At 32.8% G+C, this 19,385-nt stretch overlaps 2 protein-coding genes across 13 annotated transcripts in view; one reads left to right on the forward strand and one right to left on the reverse strand.

Annotated features, from left to right (window-relative positions):
* Positions 1–19,385, reverse strand: part of LOC114330686 (muscle-specific protein 300 kDa) — a 603,413-nt gene that overhangs the window by 313,880 nt on the left and 270,148 nt on the right. For all 12 annotated transcript variants that reach the window (XM_050652274.1, XM_050652275.1, XM_050652272.1 and 9 more), the window contains one exon: positions 2,936–2,997. In XM_050652274.1, the coding sequence (XP_050508231.1) occupies positions 2,936–2,997 (62 nt within the window). The remainder of the gene's footprint in view (positions 1–2,935; positions 2,998–19,385) is intronic.
* LOC114332519 (uncharacterized) lies at positions 5,096–10,906 on the forward strand. Its single transcript, XM_028282360.2, has 2 exons — positions 5,096–7,212; positions 10,699–10,906. Exons 1-2 carry the CDS (start codon positions 5,130–5,132, stop codon positions 10,884–10,886), a joined length of 2,271 nt encoding a protein of 756 aa, XP_028138161.1. The 5' UTR covers positions 5,096–5,129; the 3' UTR covers positions 10,887–10,906.

Genomic DNA, 19,385 nt, shown 5'->3' on the forward strand with positions numbered 1-19,385 from the left:
TATTTTGTTTACTTTAGATAACCATAATATGGTTATCTAAACCTATATATTATATAGTATACAGCATAGCACCTGAAAAGATAGGGGGGGGGGGCACGGCCCCTCCTGCCCATGGGTATGGGCGCCCATGTCATTGTATACCAGGTGTAACAATGATAGTGTGTTTTCCTCAAAGTTTGGAACACCCTGTGAAATATTCTAGCGTATATAAAATATTGAAATTAAAACTCAACTATAGCGTTAGGCTTTTTAAACATTTTGCTTTTTGATTCATTCGCTTATATGGGATAATAAAAAAATTAGGTACTTTAACAACTAGACATGTTCTTCATCAATACAGGGTGTTTCTAAATAAGTGCGACAAACTTTAAGGGGCAATTCTGCATGAAAAAATAATGACCGTTTGCTTTATAAACATATGTCCGCAAATTCTTCGTTTCCGAGATACGGGAAGTTGAATTTTTTCTTACACACTGACGATTTATGTATAGGGTTTTTCATCGATTGTCATTTGTTTCGAGCTTCTGTCATATGTTATATAATCTGTGTATATTAACATTATACACGGATTATACAAAATATGACAGAAGCTCGAAACAAACGACTGTGAATGAAAAGCCCTATTGCTCTGAAATTGATTGAGATATGCAAATGAAATTTGGTAGGTTTTAAGAGGTAGTTATTGCGCATTTTTTTGACATACAACTAAGAATTTTATATTGACCATTGGCGTGCATACGGGTATAAACATTTTAGATACATCCCTTATGCACGCCAATGGTGAATATAAAATTCTCAATTGTGTGTCAAAAATGTGCAACAACCAGCTCTTAAAACTTACCAAATTTCATTTGCATACCTCAACCGGTTTAGGGCAATAAATAAATCGTCAGTTTGTAAGAAAAAATTCAACATCCCGTATCTCGGAAACGAAGCATTTGCGGGAGTATGTTTATCAAACAAACGGTCATTATTTTTCATGCAGAATTACCCCTTAAAGTTTGTCGCACTTATTTAGAAACACCCTGTATTGGTGAAGAAGGTTTCTAGTTCTTAAAGTACCTAACTTTTTTATTATCCAACATAAGCGAATGAAGCAACAAGCAAAATGTTAAGAAAGCCTAAGGCTGCAGTTGAATTTTAACGCAGTAAAAAAATTTAACTGCAGTAAAAAAACACACTATCATTGTTACACGCGGTATACAATGACACTTTTACCTGTTTAGCAACAATATTATTACATCCATATTCTTAAAGAATAAAGCTATAACATACTAAAAAACGCTGGACGGAAGGGCCGCCCGAGAACTTTATCGTACCGATCTATTATCGTCATCGTACTAGATACTAACATTCTATAAAAATAACAAAGTTACTCGTTATTTTGATATTTTAGAAACACCTTGTATACCTGACAATACTTTATGGTTCTACGCATCATTAATTCTTCGATGCCATATTTCGGAGACACACTATAGATTATTGCATAAATAAATAGAATATTAGTCATACTTTCATTTCAAATTAGTTCATTTTTCTGAGAAATTAATAGTTTACAATATTTGCATTTTACTGCATGGATTTTAATGAAATTTTGGGAGTAGCCCAATCTCCTAATTCAATTAGCCATGCTGGCCGCCATTTTGGATTTGGAAATGTCAAATTCCGTATTTCTATTTACCTATCGATGAGCTAACTTTGAGTTAAATTTCATTCGTTTCGGTCAAAATTTGCAAAAATGGGCCCCAAATAACCCCCCTATTTCGGCCCCCCTTTGAGAGATTTTTTTCAAAGGCTTAGTTTCTCGACAAAATTCTCTTAAACTTACTCATACCGAATTTCATCGAAATCGGTCCAGTAGTTTTTGCTGGGCGGTGGCGACATACGTACGTACGTACACGTACATACTTCCGACATGTTTTTTTTATTTGCTTTTTAGACTCAGGGGGACTCAAAACGTCGAAAAAAAGTGAAATCTGAAAATTTTTTTTGCACGATCCTATAACTTTATCTATTATACTCATACTACGTATGTAGTACGATAAAGTAAAAATCACTCAAATCGGACAACAGGTTTAGTAAATACGAGACATCAAAATTGTCCCATTTTTAAGGTGGTGCGTTAATTTTGATGCTTAGTGTATGAGAAACTAAAAAAAGTTTTTCCAAAAATTAGAGGCAGCTATAAGCTCATATTTAAAAATCAATTACAAATATACAGGGACTTCTGTAACACTGTACCGCATCAAAAATATGTTTTTTGTAAATGAAACGAGACACACAGATCATTTTTCAATTTTCCATTTTCCATTTATCTTCGTGTGAAAAATAATTCTTTTTTTTTAATTTAACAAATTATTTCGTTTTTGTTAGTTGTTATTTAGGAGTATAAATTTGTCCCTACTGGTGCTAAATACGTGAAAATACTATTTTTTATTCTTGTATTTACGAATAAATCTATTCGCAATTCATGTAGTAAAACACGATTTATTTTTTATTGTACGCTATTGGCCTCAAAAGTTGTTGTACTGACGCAGTATAGTAAAAAATTGAACGTTCGCATTGGGATTCTGCCAGATAATGTCAATACATTTTTTATTGGAGGGCATTTGAATTCCCAAAAAGCGGTTTTGGCAATGCATGCTTTAGGGACAGAAAAATACGAGAGAGGAAAATATTTGCTATAGTTTGTATCATAAACACACTAAAATCGACGAACTTTATTATTAGAATATTTGGAAAATGGAAAACACCGAGATTTCTTACTAGGGCATCTACTTCCACTTCTAACTACTCGTACTCTTAGTAAGCATCTAATGGATGACCAAAGAAATTCTTGAGCTGATGGAGCAGAGAAGACAACAGAAAAACAAGAGGGAGGAATATAAGAAAACACATAAATTAATACAACTGTATAATGTAAAATTCCACCTACCTTAGATAGATAAGAGTTAATCCAATTCACGAAAGTTTTCTTCTGCACTCGTTCTTGTTCATCTGCAAAGAAAAACGTGGTATGAATAAACAAAATCATAAAGTCCGCAAGGCTTATATATGTAAAACAATATTCTTGCATGTAGTGGATATGAACATTTATAAATAATAACGAAATTCAATCTGATAGAAACTAATGAACTAGATATAACGTAAGACATTGAGTCCTCGGGTTACAATGTCGTTGGAATTATTATCAAAAGATATTTGCTTTAGAGACCTGCATAGTTTTAATAAACATTTTCACTTTTAGCTTTTGGCGTTTTGGCTTCAAATAACAGAACTATACTTTTTCTTATCCTGCATTATAGACTGTCGAATGAAATTTTTTGATAGCTTTTCCACCTTCTTACCTCACAGAAAAGAGTTTTAGCGTGGTTACCAATCTGCTTACAAAAGAAATGAGAGATTGCAAATTCATTTTCAAACAAGTTAAATCACAACATAAAGTGAAACGTACGTCGATGCGTAGTATCATTGATACGTACTGTCAGTGGTAATAAGTAGGAATATGGCTATTATCCCGTGGATGTATTTTATAAAGTTATTTATTGAAGTGTTTAATCTTTTTTCACTATTGAGGAGATTAATGGATTCAACATTGAACAGCTTCAACATCATACCGACTCTTACTAGTATAAAGATAAATACAGGATGTCCCCGAAAATAGTGCATCTCTTTAAGGTATGGATATAATACACAACACAATGTAGAACAAAAAAGTCCTATGACATTTTTTTCTAAAGTTAACCGTTTCCAAAAAAAATTACATTGTTCTCCATATAAGCGAACTTTTATTTTCATAAAATTAAATAACCTGGCATCACTGTACAAGAACTCTTTGTGACTCAGGTTATTGACACCAGAAATGTAGGTCAGACAGGTAGACACCTGCAAAATAATTATACCACCCCATGTTTGAAAATCAAACAAAACAAGAATTTGTTTGTTTTTTGAAAAGGAAGACAGGGTTTAATGTAAATACTAAAGGCCCATGCTGCAAATATTTTTGAATTGTGATTGTATATTTTTAGATTTTTGTATACATAGTTGTCAGATTTCAATTTGCACACCAAAATGTATTTTGGTTTTTTGGCCAAACGGTTGAATTTAGAAAAAAATGTTAAAGACTTTTTTGCTCTACATGGTACCTTCTACCTATACCTTTAAGGAAAGCACTATTTTTGGGGACACCCTGTATAGAGCGGTCATAAATACATTAAAAAAAAACAAAAGTAAAGCAGTAATAAATCTCGAAAATAAACAAATAAGTTTCCATTCGACAGAACTATAGCCACACTCATAACTATTACTTGTCACGTTTGCATAAAAAAATAAAATAGGTACTTACCGAAAGTAATCAAATTAAGAGAGGACAGTAGTTAGTCGTTCTAACAATAATTATGTTTGAAAATAAATATTCCAATAACATATTATAAAGACTAAAAGTTAAATAATTTGAAAAACAAAATAAACAATAAATTCAAATAACAACCAACAAATTCTCTCTCTCTCTCTCTCGCTCTCTCTCTCTCTCTCTCTCTCTCTCTCTCTCTCTCTCTCTCTCTCTCTCCTATGGCGCTACAGCTAAAGTCGGTCTCTGGCCTCCCCCAGCATCCGCCTCCAAGTATCTCTGTCTCTGACTGCTCTCCTCCAATTGTCCACCTCAACATCTATTTAGAATCCGTCCCACCATAGTCCAGAGAGGACAAAAAGATTGCTCGAAAACAGCGGATATGAAACCCCTTTGAAAAATCGATAGTAAGACGATACTATGAGACAGAGCTAATCAGCTAGAATTATAGATATAAGACGGAGATATAAAGTAGAGAATATTATTAACTGGGTAAGAAACGGAAGAGTAGAATGTAATGACCACATAAGCCGAATGACGAATAGAGTAATTAGGACGACGAGAGACGGTTCCCCACTAGGAAGGCGATCAGCGTGAAGACTACGAAAACGATGGAATGACAACTTACTGGAGGCACATTGAAAAAACAAACAGAGTCATGTATATACAAAAAGGAGAGGAAGGCAATTAAAATAAAAATAGAAGCAGAACAAAAAAAGTGCTGCTGACACTAACAAATCTGTCAAAATCTATGGCAGATTAATTTACAACTTAAAGAGCAATGATAACTTTTACAGTATCATTTCTTCTATCTTTCCCAATCGTAAAGAAAAAGAAAGAAAAGAAAACCAAAGAAAAACCGAAAGATAAACCTAAGGAAAAACAGAAAGAGAAAAGTAAAAATAACCTTCTAAAAAATGGAGCTAAGAAATCATTAGAACCAGAAATACCAAATACAGAGTTCAATTCCACAAATATCTTATCAGCAGCCCATATACAATATGAGCTGATTCCTAACAGATGTAAGTACGATATAGATGTGGTCTGTTGGGGCCCTGTAGCCAAAATCATCACCAACGATGGTCAAATTTTCCTCTTCACTGTTATAAATAATGACCGTATCTGGGTACCTATCCGCATGGAACATTACTTGGATAAGATGTCCATCAAGGAAATCAAAAAATTTCAACCAAAAATAATTAATTTTAATATAGTGAATAATATAAATAATGCTCCAGGTCTGTTAAAAAATGAAACTCTATTCATACCAACGTCAAAAGTCATTAACGAAGAAACTAAGTCTTTTAAATCAAGATCGGTTTTTAAGCTAGTGAAAGACGATCTGGATTCGGAGTCAGATCAAGATAAAAAATCTTTAGAAGCGTTTATGAAAAACATTATTCTATCATGTGCTAATCATCCAAAAGATGATACGCCAGTGTCCTGGCTGAACAATGTAGTAGACTACTCTGTATTTTATGAAGCAATTCAAAATGTAGATTCTGGTAAGCTGGTTGTCAATGAAGCAATTTATGCCTGTTCAAAAGATGACGAAGAACCTAAAAAAGCTAATGGTAAAGACAGTAAAAACGCTAAGAAAACTAATAATACAGAGACTAAAAACGATAAGAAAGTAAAGAAGGGGAAAGAAACTAAATCCAAGGACACATTAACTGTTAAAGTCCCAGCAGAAATTTTTTTCACGGAATCTTACATGGCGACTTATCGTGTGTTAGCAAAAAACAGTTTTGCAAACAACGTTCTTGTGTTTGTTTCAGCTAAAAATCTCCTATCCCGAGCTCAAAAATTAGCTTTAAATCCTTTAGTTGTCAAAATATTTAAAATAATCGATTTGCCAGCTGAAAAAGTCAAAGAGCACGACTTTGATAGTGTTTATGTCCGTTATTACATCCCAGAAGTACTTCAGTGCAGAACTGTAGCAAAAGTTATAGACGACACTGTTATGTTCAATGAAGCTCACATGCATTTTGTGGACAATATACCCAAGATAAGGCTTGTGCAACAGCTTGAAATAAGTAAGTTATTCGTGGAGATTTACGGTAACAAAATAATAAAACAAGAAGAGCAACAATGTAGTCTCTTTGGTACACACTCAAAAGATTTCCAGATCAGCAAAATTGGCCCAATATTTGAGCACATCGAAGAACCAGAGACTAAAGTCACATCAGTTCTGTTAGCTGTAAGTACTTTTGATATAAGTTCCTTGGCTCATAATGTCTGGGATTTTCGAGAAGCCGCACAGTGTCATGAGCCTTATCTAAACATATCTAGGAACTTTGTCTACGACGAAATTCGCTACATAGATATAAAGACTGTTAATGAAATCAACTTAAAGCCAGAGAAGAGAGACGAAAGTCTGTCGGAGAAGACATTATTGGAGTTTGGTACAACCGTATGCGTAGAAGTTTATTTGATGGCACCACAAGCTCCTGCTTTGGTCTACCACCATGCGCAGAACACTTTCAAGAGGATCTTCTTCATACTAAACGAGGAATCTTTCGCTAAAAAAATCTATAATGCGTTGGTTACGTATAACAGTGCAATACAGACAGCAAACAACAAAGATATTTTAACTGGGTTTCTGTTGGATAACGGAAACAACTATTTTTTCTACATAGAAGGACTGGCCATTGGTTTTATATTGAGCTTGTGGCATATGGTAGAAGAAACTTGTCCTATGGAAGGACAAGAGTACGGAGCAGATAATAAACCGATCTGCAAGGGAAAAGTATTTTTTAATACTGACAACGCTTTTGAAAAAAGACTTTACAGTCATTTTCTACCCGTAGGAATCTACATTATAAATCTAAAATTTCCACTTCAAGATATTCTAGCTATCCCAGGTAGATATAATATATTATGTACAACAGCATTACAGGCCCTGACCTTGTGTAGGCCCTGACTTCCAAAATCTCTTAGGCCTGTTTCTGATAGGTCTTTGTCAGAAACATCTACAACTGTTGGCATCTTACAGTCCTCATGTAGAGACAAATTCACCTGTTTAGCAACTTAGTGTCTTTCTTGGTCTTCCTCTCTTCTTTCTTCCCATATCTTTCGCTTCATGTATCTGTCTTTCTATTTTTTCTTCTCCTCTTCTTAATACAGGCTCGAGCCATCTATGTTGTCCTTATTCGATTATTGTTGTAACTGGGTGTATTTTCAGATTTTCTCTAAAAGTTTGATTTCTAATTTTATCTTTCCTTGCTTTTTCCTCTATCGTTCTCAAAAATCTCATTTCTGTGCTTATTAGTCTATTCTTTTGTCTTTTTGTTAATGCCCAAGATTCATAGGCATAGGTTAGATTGGGTTTTACAATATTTTTTACTAGGTACTTCCGTTTTTATACTCTTAGGTATTTCTTTCTCATTTAAAAAGTTACTCTTGATATAATTGTACAGCTTATCAGTTTTTGAAAATCTTTCATTTATCTCATCTTCTAATGTTCCATCCCGGCTTATAATTACCCCCAAGTACTTATATCTGTCTACCTATTTTTTAGATCTTTTATTTTTTCTTTAACTTCATACACAGAATTGGTACCTGCACTTGTTGCCAATTCTCATTTCCCTCTAGTTCCTCTTATTGGTCTGTATTTAACAGATCTTCGAAGTACTCCGCCCACGCCCAACTATTTAATTTCTCTTTAATTTCCCATTAAAAGTAAACCTTCTTGTTTCGATAACACTTTGTATTGTTCTTTTTATTTTCTCTGGATTTATTAACTTCTTGTTAAATGTTTTACCTCTTTTTTATGTTGGCACCTGCTATGTTTTTAATTGCTTTTCTAGGTGTTCTCTTTTTCTTTCTGCAAATTCCTTTAATTCCTATTCTTCTAGTCATATAGTTTTTGAGCGTATCTTCCTACTTTTGCCCTGTTTCTTCTTCTACATTCTCCATCCAGGACCGTCTTAACCCGGGGGTGCAAGGGGTGCGAGGCACGCGGGCGCCAAGTCCAAAAGGCGCAAGCCGAACACTTGCTAGGCTCACGTGAGCTTCTTGTCCTTAAAAAAACTACAAATACCGAACATATACGAGTACAAGTGCAAGTGCACTTTCGGTATTTTTTGCAAAGGCTATTAATGCACCTACGATATGGAAATGAAATATGAAACCCATTTAGATTATTCCGACAATAATTTCCAGAAGGTGACGCTTACACTATTTTGAATGTCAAGTGACAATGGATTTTTTTGGTTTTTGTGTAGGACAAAAAGTGGTTAAGATATAGCTCTTCAAAATTTGCATACACTCGTGATTAGAGACTCGTTTAAGTCCTTTCAACTACAGCCCTTTCAAGAATAAGCACTTAGAACCGACGAAATTTACAGATCGTTTAAACAATATATAAGTAAGTAAAGTAACTTCTGAAGCGGTAATGATTAATTTCATGTAGGATGCTAATTAGGGGGTGTTTTTTAGCAGGACAAAATTTACCATTAAGAGGAACCAGTAAAAGTTTGTATTATACGGATAACGGTATTTCCAATTTTGATAATGCGCTATCAATATCAAAACACATTGCACGAATTCAAAGTGTTCAGAATCATATGCCTCATTATCGTGGACATAATCAAAATGAATTGATAAGGGTGTAATTGGTGAAAAAATTAAATGCACAATTGTTGATCTTTTAAAACAGCTTACTATTGTTGTTAGGTTTGTTTATCTCAATTCGTCAACAAAGCTTGCCGAAGTTAGAAAGCATTTTCTAGGTTTTTTACCGGTTACTGATACTACCGGACAAGGGTTAGCATACTTACTATTTGTTAGAATTTTTGAAATTAATGAACATTGATTTAGATAATTTACGAGGCCAAGGGTATGATAATGGAGCAAATATGAGAGGAAAAATATTGGCATTCAAAAAAAAATAAACATGAATCCTCGTGCATTTTGTGTTCCTTGTGCGGTTTACAGCCTGAATTTAGTGCTAAATGATGCTGCTAAGTGCTCATTGGAAATAACAAAAATTTTTTCGATTGTTCAAGAAATTTATGTTCATTGATAACAAAATTAAGAACTTTAAATTTATCTGCTCTGTCGTGACATGGCACAATATTTTAGCAAAGGTTAATATTGTCAGCAAAACTTTGCAAACGAGCGATATTATTATTTCGGAAGCTGTTAAGGTGCTGGATCAAGTTAGTAAAGATTTATCAAACAACCGTACTGACATTTTATGTACTGTTTGTCCACGTCCCCGAAAAAAAAACATTTCATTTACGATGCTGCAAACGAGCCTCTTTTAGACCCAAAAACAAATTTTAAAATGAACTTATCTTATTATTTATTAAACATTGCCATAGGAAAATTAAGTAAAAGATTTGAAATGTAGAGGGAACAATATATTTTTAGGATATTTTTTCTTTTTGTTAAAATATATTGAGTTGGAGAAACTCCTACGAAAACTTAAAAAATACGCAATGTTTAAATTTACAAAAAAAAAATAGCGAACGGAAATAGATCTCATATGGATGGTGAAGATCTATTCCATGAGTTAGAATTGTTACCAATATTTTTTATAAATAAAGACACAACTCCATTCGATATTTTGAGTTATATTTCTAATAAATTACTCTTCGTTTTCCCAAATCTTTTTACATGTCTCAGGATATATTAAACACTTCCAGTAACAGTAGCCGAAGGAGCGAAAGTATTTTTCTAAACTTAAACTGATCAAAAATTATCTGCCTCAACAATGGGTCAAGACAAGTTAACAAAATTGGCTTTAAAAAGTATAGAAAAGCAAGTAAAAATAGATATCACCGTAGTAATAAAAACATTTGCCAACTAAAAAGCTAGAAAAGTAGACTTTGATATAAGTATAGTGTTATAAGATTGATCTTTTTTGAATACTGAAACTATGTTTTGTTAAAATATTATAAATAAAGAAAGCAAACACAATTAGTTTTAGTTATAGCGTACCTATAACCTATACTATATAATCTTCTGACAAAAGGGGGTGCAAAGATGAGTCTTGCACACCGGCGCCGTGTATGCTTAAGACGGCCCTGTCTCCATCGATCCAGTCTTGAGCCGCTACTTCCGAGATGGCTTCTCTATGGTCTGCCATTCTTCTTTTATTTTCTGCTTGACTCTCTACCCCTTTATTTACTTCTCTCTCTATTCTTTTTACCAGCTGCTTCTCTTAAAGGCGCTCTAACTGGTAATTTAATCTGTCTCTTAACAGGGTTTGAAGTGATTTCCAATTCTTGTTTTAATTTAGCTGTTACTCGTGTTACCCTCTGTACCTCCTGCAATAGACTATTGCCTTATTGTTTGCTTACTATAAGAATGTGATCTACATACATGTTTTTTTACTTTTTTAGGTATATATTGCAGAAATAACATTCCAAAACCCTGCCTACAAGCGTTGATAAAGTTATGTTCTTTATTTCATGCTAGGTATTATAAAGAAGTGTTTCAACAAAATCTGCTGCCATTGCCTCAAGAATTGGTCAGCTTGAATCTTGAGTGGGGAGTGCCTTTGCGATGGAAAGAAAATGTTTTTTATTAAATTACTTTTGCATCTATGTATATACGTTGTTTTTTATTTAAAAAATCACCTTATTACACACTTTTCATAGTTGTCACGGATCTAGCCACTTATGGTGAAAATTGTCTCCAGCTCTATTAAAAAACCAAAAGAATCTTCATGCCATACCTAAAAAATATATCCTTGCTAAAATTTCCAGCTAATTACTAAATGCTAAAAATGCTAAAAGGTGGTTTTGGGTACACTGAAAAAAATATTGTACATAGTACCAATGAACGCCAATCATTGACTTTTTTTACATTGATTCAATGAAAATTTCGTTAATACTATAAACACGTAGCCATTAAGTAATGAGCATATTCACTATTACAATGTAATTCTATTCATTAAAAAATAATGAATAGAATCATTAATTCAATGAATCGTTTTATCTATCCAATGACTTTTTTCATAATACTAATAATTTGGTCATTGTATATATGAAGCTATACATCAGGATTGTGCGGTTAAATTAATGAATATAAAACGTTGCACTAATGTACAGTGTTCTTTAAATTACGAACTCGTTTATTGAATCAATGTTTTCGTAACATTAAATCAATGTTTTCGACTTTGATTAATAACTCGATACATTGTTTTGATGTAACGCAATCATTGTATTAATGTAATATACCTGAATCAATGGTCAATACATTGTAGCAATAATCTAGTTCATAAACCGATACATTCCTTAAAACTCTATAAGTGTTTTTATTGGTGTAGAAAAATTAAGTGACAGCAGTTTGCAGCCTCCTAGCAGACAGTCACCCTGCAGACTCTGAGGAGAGGTGTTTGGCACTAGTTATTAGGTTGATTTTTCTAAGGTATGTATTAACATATATTTTTAACTATTTATAAATTATTTTGTTGGATTTCTATAAAAAAAAGTTGTATTTCTATTTCCACTTTTGCAGATTGATATGGACTTTGGAGTGGCATTTGAAAATGGAAATGGACTTATTGATGGATGGGACAGCAATTTAGAAAGAATTATCTCCTTTCTTCGGTGTGAAAGTCATATCAAGGATAAAACAAATAAATTTTTATTTGAAAAGATTACCCATGAAGACATTACGGAATGTAAGTACCTATTTCATTGTTCGATCGTACATAATATCTAGTATTAATTAATTTTTGTTCTCTGTAAATTTTTTCAAAAGCCAATTCGACTCATAGGTAAAATAAAATAGGAACCATTTGAAAATATTTTTAAATGGTATAATCTTATAAAAGATTAGTAAACTAAATCTCTAGTGTGATTAAACAGTAAATAATTGAAAAATATTATTAACTCTTGCAGTCGGTAATATCTATCAAACTAAAAATAAATATCTCAACATCTAGCAATTTTTTTTAGGATAAATTAAAATATTTCTATAAAAAAAGTGATACCCAAGAATACAACTATGTTCACTATTTAGATTTATTTTTTTATAATAATTATTAATATAAATTGTAGATGGCTAACGTGCAGTTCTTCTTTGGGTTCTACATCGATATTTTGTACGAACTAATAAAATGGTTAAAAAAAGATCTTAATGGACAACCAAATATATAATAAAATATACCATCAGAGATTTCCAGTAATCATTCTTACATCGGGAAGACCCAGCAAGAAGTCGAAGATCATATTAGATTTTTGAAATCAAAGAAAAATGCCATTAAACCATTTTTTGTTTTTTGTATGGGTGGTGATAATTAGTGGAGAGATGTTGTATTTATGGAGATGTTATTGTAGATGTATTTATTTTCACGATATCAGGTATATATTTTTTATATAAAATAAATATATATATTTTATAAGAAGAATCAATTTCTGTTATATTGAGTTATTCAGTTTTTTCCAAATTACATTATAAAAAGTTGTTTGTGTTAATTAAAAATATACATATGTTTTTTTTTCTTTAAACTTGTAGATACATTAGTTTGAGTATCGGCAAAAAATCGTTGCTTCAACCTATATTTGTAATATTTATGTAGATATTAAGTCGTCATTTTATTCACTTATTAACTATTTGTATGTTATATAAAAATATACATGAAGATGGCATTCACTGAACCAAAAAAGTACGTAAATATAATGAAAAAAACATTGATTCAAAAACGGGGAGCGTTAATTTTCGTCTAAAGATCAGTATCGTTGGTCCAATGTGAGCAGATACATTAACTAATGCTCAAAAACATTAACTTCTATGAATTAGTACGTTCATTCAATGTACTTTCTAGTTAAGAATTAATGTACCGATACATTGATTCAATGTACCGATCTATTGATTCAATGTACCGATACATTGATGCAATGTACCGATACATTGATGCAATGTACCGATACATTGATTATTAACTAGAAAGTACATTGAATGAACGTACTAATTCATAAAAATTAATGTTTTTGAACATTAGTTCATGTATCTACTTACGTTGGACCAATGATACTGATCTTCGGACGAAAATTAATGCTCCCCGTTTTTGAATCAATGTTTTTTTCATTATATTTACGTACTTTTTTGGTTCAGTGTATTTAACAATATGTATATCCAGTTCTAATTATCGGAGAAGCTTACTTCTTTTTTTGACTTTAGGGTTTTTGTTATTACCATCGATTGATATGATTTTCGGACCAATTTGGTATTTAAAACGTTTTTAGTTCAGAATATTTAATTGTATCAAAATGACAGCATCAACGAATGCTGCAAGAGCTGTGACTGTAGTGTAAGATGGTCGTAGCCAATAGTATGCCACCCAGGAGCTAAATGTAAGTCGTTGTGCTGCTCAAAAAGCCATTCAGCATTTCAAACAAAACACCAACTACACTACTACACCCAGACCAGTTTAGACCAGCCCTTATGTCCACAGCTATCCGTGGAACACCGCAAAGGTCGACTTGCTTTGGCAAGGGAACACGAAGATTGGAATTACGCAGGTTGTATTAATGTTTTGTTCCTGCATGATCTTAGTTTTGCTTCAGATCACGAGACGGCCGCGAAAAAAACTGAAGAAGACAAGGAAAACGATTTACCCAATGCAATACTGCCGACAAAATAACCTATGGAGGCCTCAGTTATGTTTTAGACTGGTATAAATTCCAATGCCCGTACTGACTTAGTTCTTGTTGATGGAGGTTCTATGATAGGAGCAAGACATTTTGCGCCATTTAGAGGACCTTTTGAATTAGCCACTTTTCACTTCCGATCTCAATCCCATTGAACATCTATGAGGCACACTGGGAAGAAAAATTCAAGTTCGGCTACCCGTCCGAATAACTTGCCTGAGCACAGTGCGCCTTCTCAGAAAATGTGGGACGAATTGGACCAACTTCATGTTCAAAATTGAATTACAACAATGCGAAGACGTATGCAGGCTGCTATAAAGGCCCGAAGAGGATATACGAGTGCTAGGTATTTTATTTTTTTAATTTTCGAATAATGTCATACATTTTTATATATAAATATTTTTTTCGCATAAATTGTGTTTCTTATTTATATTTTTTTCTTAAATCTATACTCAATCTGTAAGTGGCAGCTCCAAGAATGTGTTTTCTTATCTATAAAATAGGCATGGAAAACCAAATATAGGGAAAACCAAAAACTCTTCTACGGCGCATTAAAACAACTCAGAAAAAAGAAAGAGCACCCGATGCCAAATATAAAAGACAAGAATGGAAACGTACCAACAGAAGAAAAACAAATAATGGAAAGATGGAGAGAACATTTCAAAGAGCTAACTCATGCAGACACGGACAACATAGGGGAGATACAAGAAAGGAATGAAGAACAACAAGTGGAATCCATAACAAGAGAGGAATTAGAGAAAGCAATAGAAAGAGTAAAATTGGGCAAATCACCAGGCAAGGATCATATTATCCCGGAAATGATAAAATTCATGGGGACAGAGGGAATGGATAGCATGAAAGAACTAATGAATGATATCATAAATAGAGCAGAATTACCAAAGGACTGGAAGAAAGACATTATACTACCAATATACAAAAAAGGAGACAAGAGAAACTGTAATAATTACCGAGGTATCACCATATCAAGTATCCCTGGGAAGGTATTCGCAAGAATAATAGAGACAAGAATAAAAACCCAAATAGAAACAACTATGGAAGACACAAAGTGTGGATTCAGGAAGGACAGAAGCACGCAAGACCTAATATTCACATTAAGACAAGTAAGTGAGAAGGTAATCAAGAAGAATAGAGAGATACATATGTGCTTCATTGACCTGGAAAAGGCGTTTGACAGAATCCGAAGAAAGGACGTATGGAAGACACTAAAAGAAAGGGGAGTCGACAGACATATAATAGAAGTAATAAAGGATATGTACAAAAATAATACAAATACAATAAGAACCAATAACGAGGAATCCAGAGAATTTACTACAAGTCAAGGCATCAAACAGGGATGCGTGCTGAGTCCACTGCTATTCTCAGTGGTACTGGATGAAGCGATAAAGAAAGCCAAGAGAAGAATGAGAAAACTAACATTAGGATACTGGCAAATGAAACGGACTCAACTATCGGAGCTACTATTCGCAGACGACATGGTATTGATAGCAGAAAACAGAGAAGACCTACAGAACAATCTTGAAATCCTAGAAGAAGAACTATCAAACATAAATATGAAAATTAATACAGAGAAAACAAAAACAATGATAATTTCAAATACGAAGAAGACACACGCAATAGAATTAGACGGGAAACAACTAAAGCAAGTGGAATATTTTAAATACCTAGGAGTAATAATCGAAGCAAATGGTAAACAAGACATGGAAATAAACGAGAGAATGGGACGAACAGGAAGCTTATTTAACGCTATGAAAACAACATTTTTGGGGAAAAAAGAGATACCGGAGAAAGTAAAAACGGCAGTCGTTAAATCAGTAGTTAGACCAACAATCATGTATAGCAGCGAGACATGGACATTGACGGGGAGACAAAAATCCAGAGTCAATGCTATGGAAATGAGGTTCCTGAGGAAAATAGCAAACAGAAAGAGGACAGACAAAATACGAAACGAAACAATTAGACAAAACCTAAAACTGGAACTAATCAATGAAAAATAGTGGAGGGACAACTTAGATGGTTGGGGCACGTGTGTAGAATGTCGAACGAGAGGCTTACAAAACGAGTGTTCGAAACGAGAGTGCAGGGGAAAAACAAAAGAGGAAGACCAAGAGTTATGTGGGTAGATGAAATCAGGAAAGAAGTCGAGAAGAAGGGATTGACATTGGAAAGTGCGAGAAACCTAACGCAAGATCGGAAAGCATGGAAACTACAATGCCAAACTCAACTCCACCAGCCTTACACCTAAAAGTAGAAAGGCTTAAGACTAAGTAAGTAAGTAAGTAAAATAGGCATGGATCGATTTTTTTGCACCTTAGTGTATTTCATTTGCCTAAACTTAATAGCTTTTGATATATTTCAAGTTGTAGTGAAAAAAAGGGATATTTCATGAATTAAATTTATTATTTTTATTTACTTTACTATTTACAAATATCTTAAAATACCCTGTACAACAGAAAATAATCAGAATTACAGTTAGAGAAGAGGACGAAAACAGCTTCAAAAGAATCTTAAGAAGTAATTCAATAATCGTTATAATATATCAACTCAAATTTCCAAAGAACCATACAAAAAAAATCTTAACATGGATTCTTCATGATAGAGAAGAAAACGGGAATATCTCACTTTAGTTTGTTTTGAAATTTATTGTTGGTGAGTGATTTCATTCGTAGCAGCGCCATCTATTGATTTGGTCGATAACTTTGCACCTTTCACACTTGTAATAAATAGTCAATGGACATAAATTAAGTGAAATGTAAATTTGATAATTTAGCAACAATGTGCACAATGTGTACAATAGCAATAATAAGCACCTTTTTATTCTAAATTATACTGGTATTTTATTGATTGTTTTTAAAATGAATTAAACACCTTGCTTACCGTGCCTACAAACAAGCATAAAATTAAATGGTCGATAAATGGGTATAAATAGTCATAAAAACTGCGCTATTTATAGCAATGATATCATTTTTACTATAAATACTTCTGTTTATTGTCGATTCGTGTTTATTACTCTCACTGTATTATATAAATATGACTAATCTCTTATCTATGTACCTATCTACATATACTCTGGGCTAATTAGCAAAATTCATGGAAAAGTTATTTACCAGCAATTTTATTGCTGGAATCGAATTATAAGTTCCTATATATTAATAATATATGTAGCTATCCAAAGTCCGCAGATAGTGTGCTACTTTTTTTTATAAACAAAATGGCGCCGACAAATCGTATTTTTTTCAATGATTGCTCTATAACTCCGAAGATTTTAACTTTACAACAAAAACACCTAAATAAAAATTCATCGCAATTAAATTTTGCATAGAGATCTGTTTTTCACGATTTGCTTCGATGAAAATTTTCCTCGCAAAATGCGGGTTTTCCTAACAAAAACTCCAATTTTCAAATAAAGTTTTAGGTAAGTAATTATTAATCAATAATTAAATAACTTAGTGACATCAAAGCTTTCTTGGTATAGATTGTAATTCCAGAAGCCGGTGAAAATTAAACGAATATTTTAGCAACAATTCAATTGCTAATTGACAATTTACGATCGCAATAATAACCAAAATATTAATGATACATTGATCAAACTTATAAAGATTATAAAGATGAAAATATAAATTTTTCTTTTTTTGGCATAATCTTAAAAATTTGAAAAAAAAATAGTTATAATACGCTGGTCTAATTAGTAAAGTACAAAGAAAGTTTATTTACCAGCAAAAAGTTTTAAAGCATTCATTTTCAAGATATTTGAAATACGCATTTTAGCTATTTTTTAAAATTATAATATAATAAAAACTTTCTGAGAAACGTTAATTTGTTTATAACTATTTTTTTTAACATTTAAAGATTTTGCAAAAAAATAAAAAAAATTATATTTTGTCGACAAAATGTTAAATAGGCATCTCATCTTTATAAGATTTCAAAGTTTGATCAGTGTACCATAATTATTTTGGTTATTATTGCGACCGTAAATTATTAATTAACAAGTGAATTGTTGCTAAAATATTAGTTTAATTTTCACCAGCTTCTGGAACTATAATCTAAACCAAGAAGGCTTTTAAGTCACCAAATTATTTAATTATTGGTAGATAATTACTTATCTAAAACTTCCTTTGAAAATTAAAGATGTTGTTGGGAAAACCCGCATTTTCCGAGAAAAATTTTCGTCGGAGCAGATCGGGAAAAACACGTCTCTATGCAGAATTTAATCACGGTGAATTTTTATTTGGGTGTTTTTGTTGTAAAGTTAAAATCTTCAGAGTTATAGAGCAATAATTGAAAAAAACACGATTTTCGGGCGCCATTTTGTTTATAAAAAAAGTAGCACACTATCTGAGGACTTTGCATACCTATATTATTAATATATAGGATCTTATAATTCGATTCCAGCAATAAAATTGCTGGTAAATAACTTTTCCCAAAAATGGCCTATTCTACGATAAATCAGCCCAGACTAATATTGTATTCAATGAATTGGTAGACATGCAGTTTAATGCTACAATATTCAATATCAAATATCTAGTGGTATGGTCATATTGTGTCACATTTGACCTAATAAATCCCACCGTTAAAATCAAATATGGAATAATAGGTGATATAAAGTATTCTTTAATTTGCGCATCTACTAAAACTAGACCAATAAGTTTGAAAAAAGAAGAATGGACATTACAACAATAATTCACTTTTAATAGAAAACCAGGACACTCCATAGCAAAGTCGCCCGCGGATTAAGTAGAGAGCTGCAAAAGAGTTTGCTGTGGAACTCTAAGGACCCTCCTCATCTCTTTCATATAATATTACAGTCGAACCCGCTTATTGGAATAGCCTTCGTGCCAATCCAAAGTATTCCTATAACCGGGATATTCTAATAACCGATCATTGGTCACTAGTAGAAACGTTTCGGGACCTCAAATTTCTATTCCTTAAACCGGGATACTCCTTTAAGAGGTATTCTAATAAGCGGGTTTGACTGTAATCAAATGAATTAACAAACATCTAATACAAAGAAAATAGTTATATTACAAATTACCAATCAGTGCAAAAGTATGGAATAAATTCATTAACTACTTCATGTCGAGTTCACTGAGTCAACACTCACTGAAAAAGGGTTTGGGATCAACTGTAAATTGCGATGTTTATGCATGCTTCATTGATTAGCATAATACGTTCGACACAGTAAAGCACAACAAGCTGATGGAGATAATAACCAAAATTGGAAATAAACACCTGTGGTCTAAAATTTTTTAGCAACCTTTATAATGTATTACTGGAATCAAACATCGACTATCCGAACAGAGGCAGGAGAATCCGACGATATCAACATCAAACGTGAGGTCCGACAATGATGTACATTAACCAGTGGCGGCCGGTCAGGGTCGGCAGTGCCGACCCACGCATTTATAGATATA

The sequence above is a fragment of the Diabrotica virgifera genome, chromosome 5, assembly GCF_917563875.1.
Source record: "Diabrotica virgifera virgifera chromosome 5, PGI_DIABVI_V3a".
In the NCBI taxonomy this organism is placed as follows: Eukaryota; Metazoa; Arthropoda; class Insecta; order Coleoptera; family Chrysomelidae; genus Diabrotica; species Diabrotica virgifera.

Coding starts and splice junctions, on each gene's coding strand:
- LOC114332519 (XM_028282360.2), top strand. CDS start 5,130: ATGATAACTTTTACAGTATCATTTCTTCTATCTTTCCCAATCGTAAAG. Junction 7,213..10,698: donor AGATATTCTAGCTATCCCAG/GTAGATATAATA, acceptor TTACTTTTTTAG/GTATATATTGCAGAAATAAC.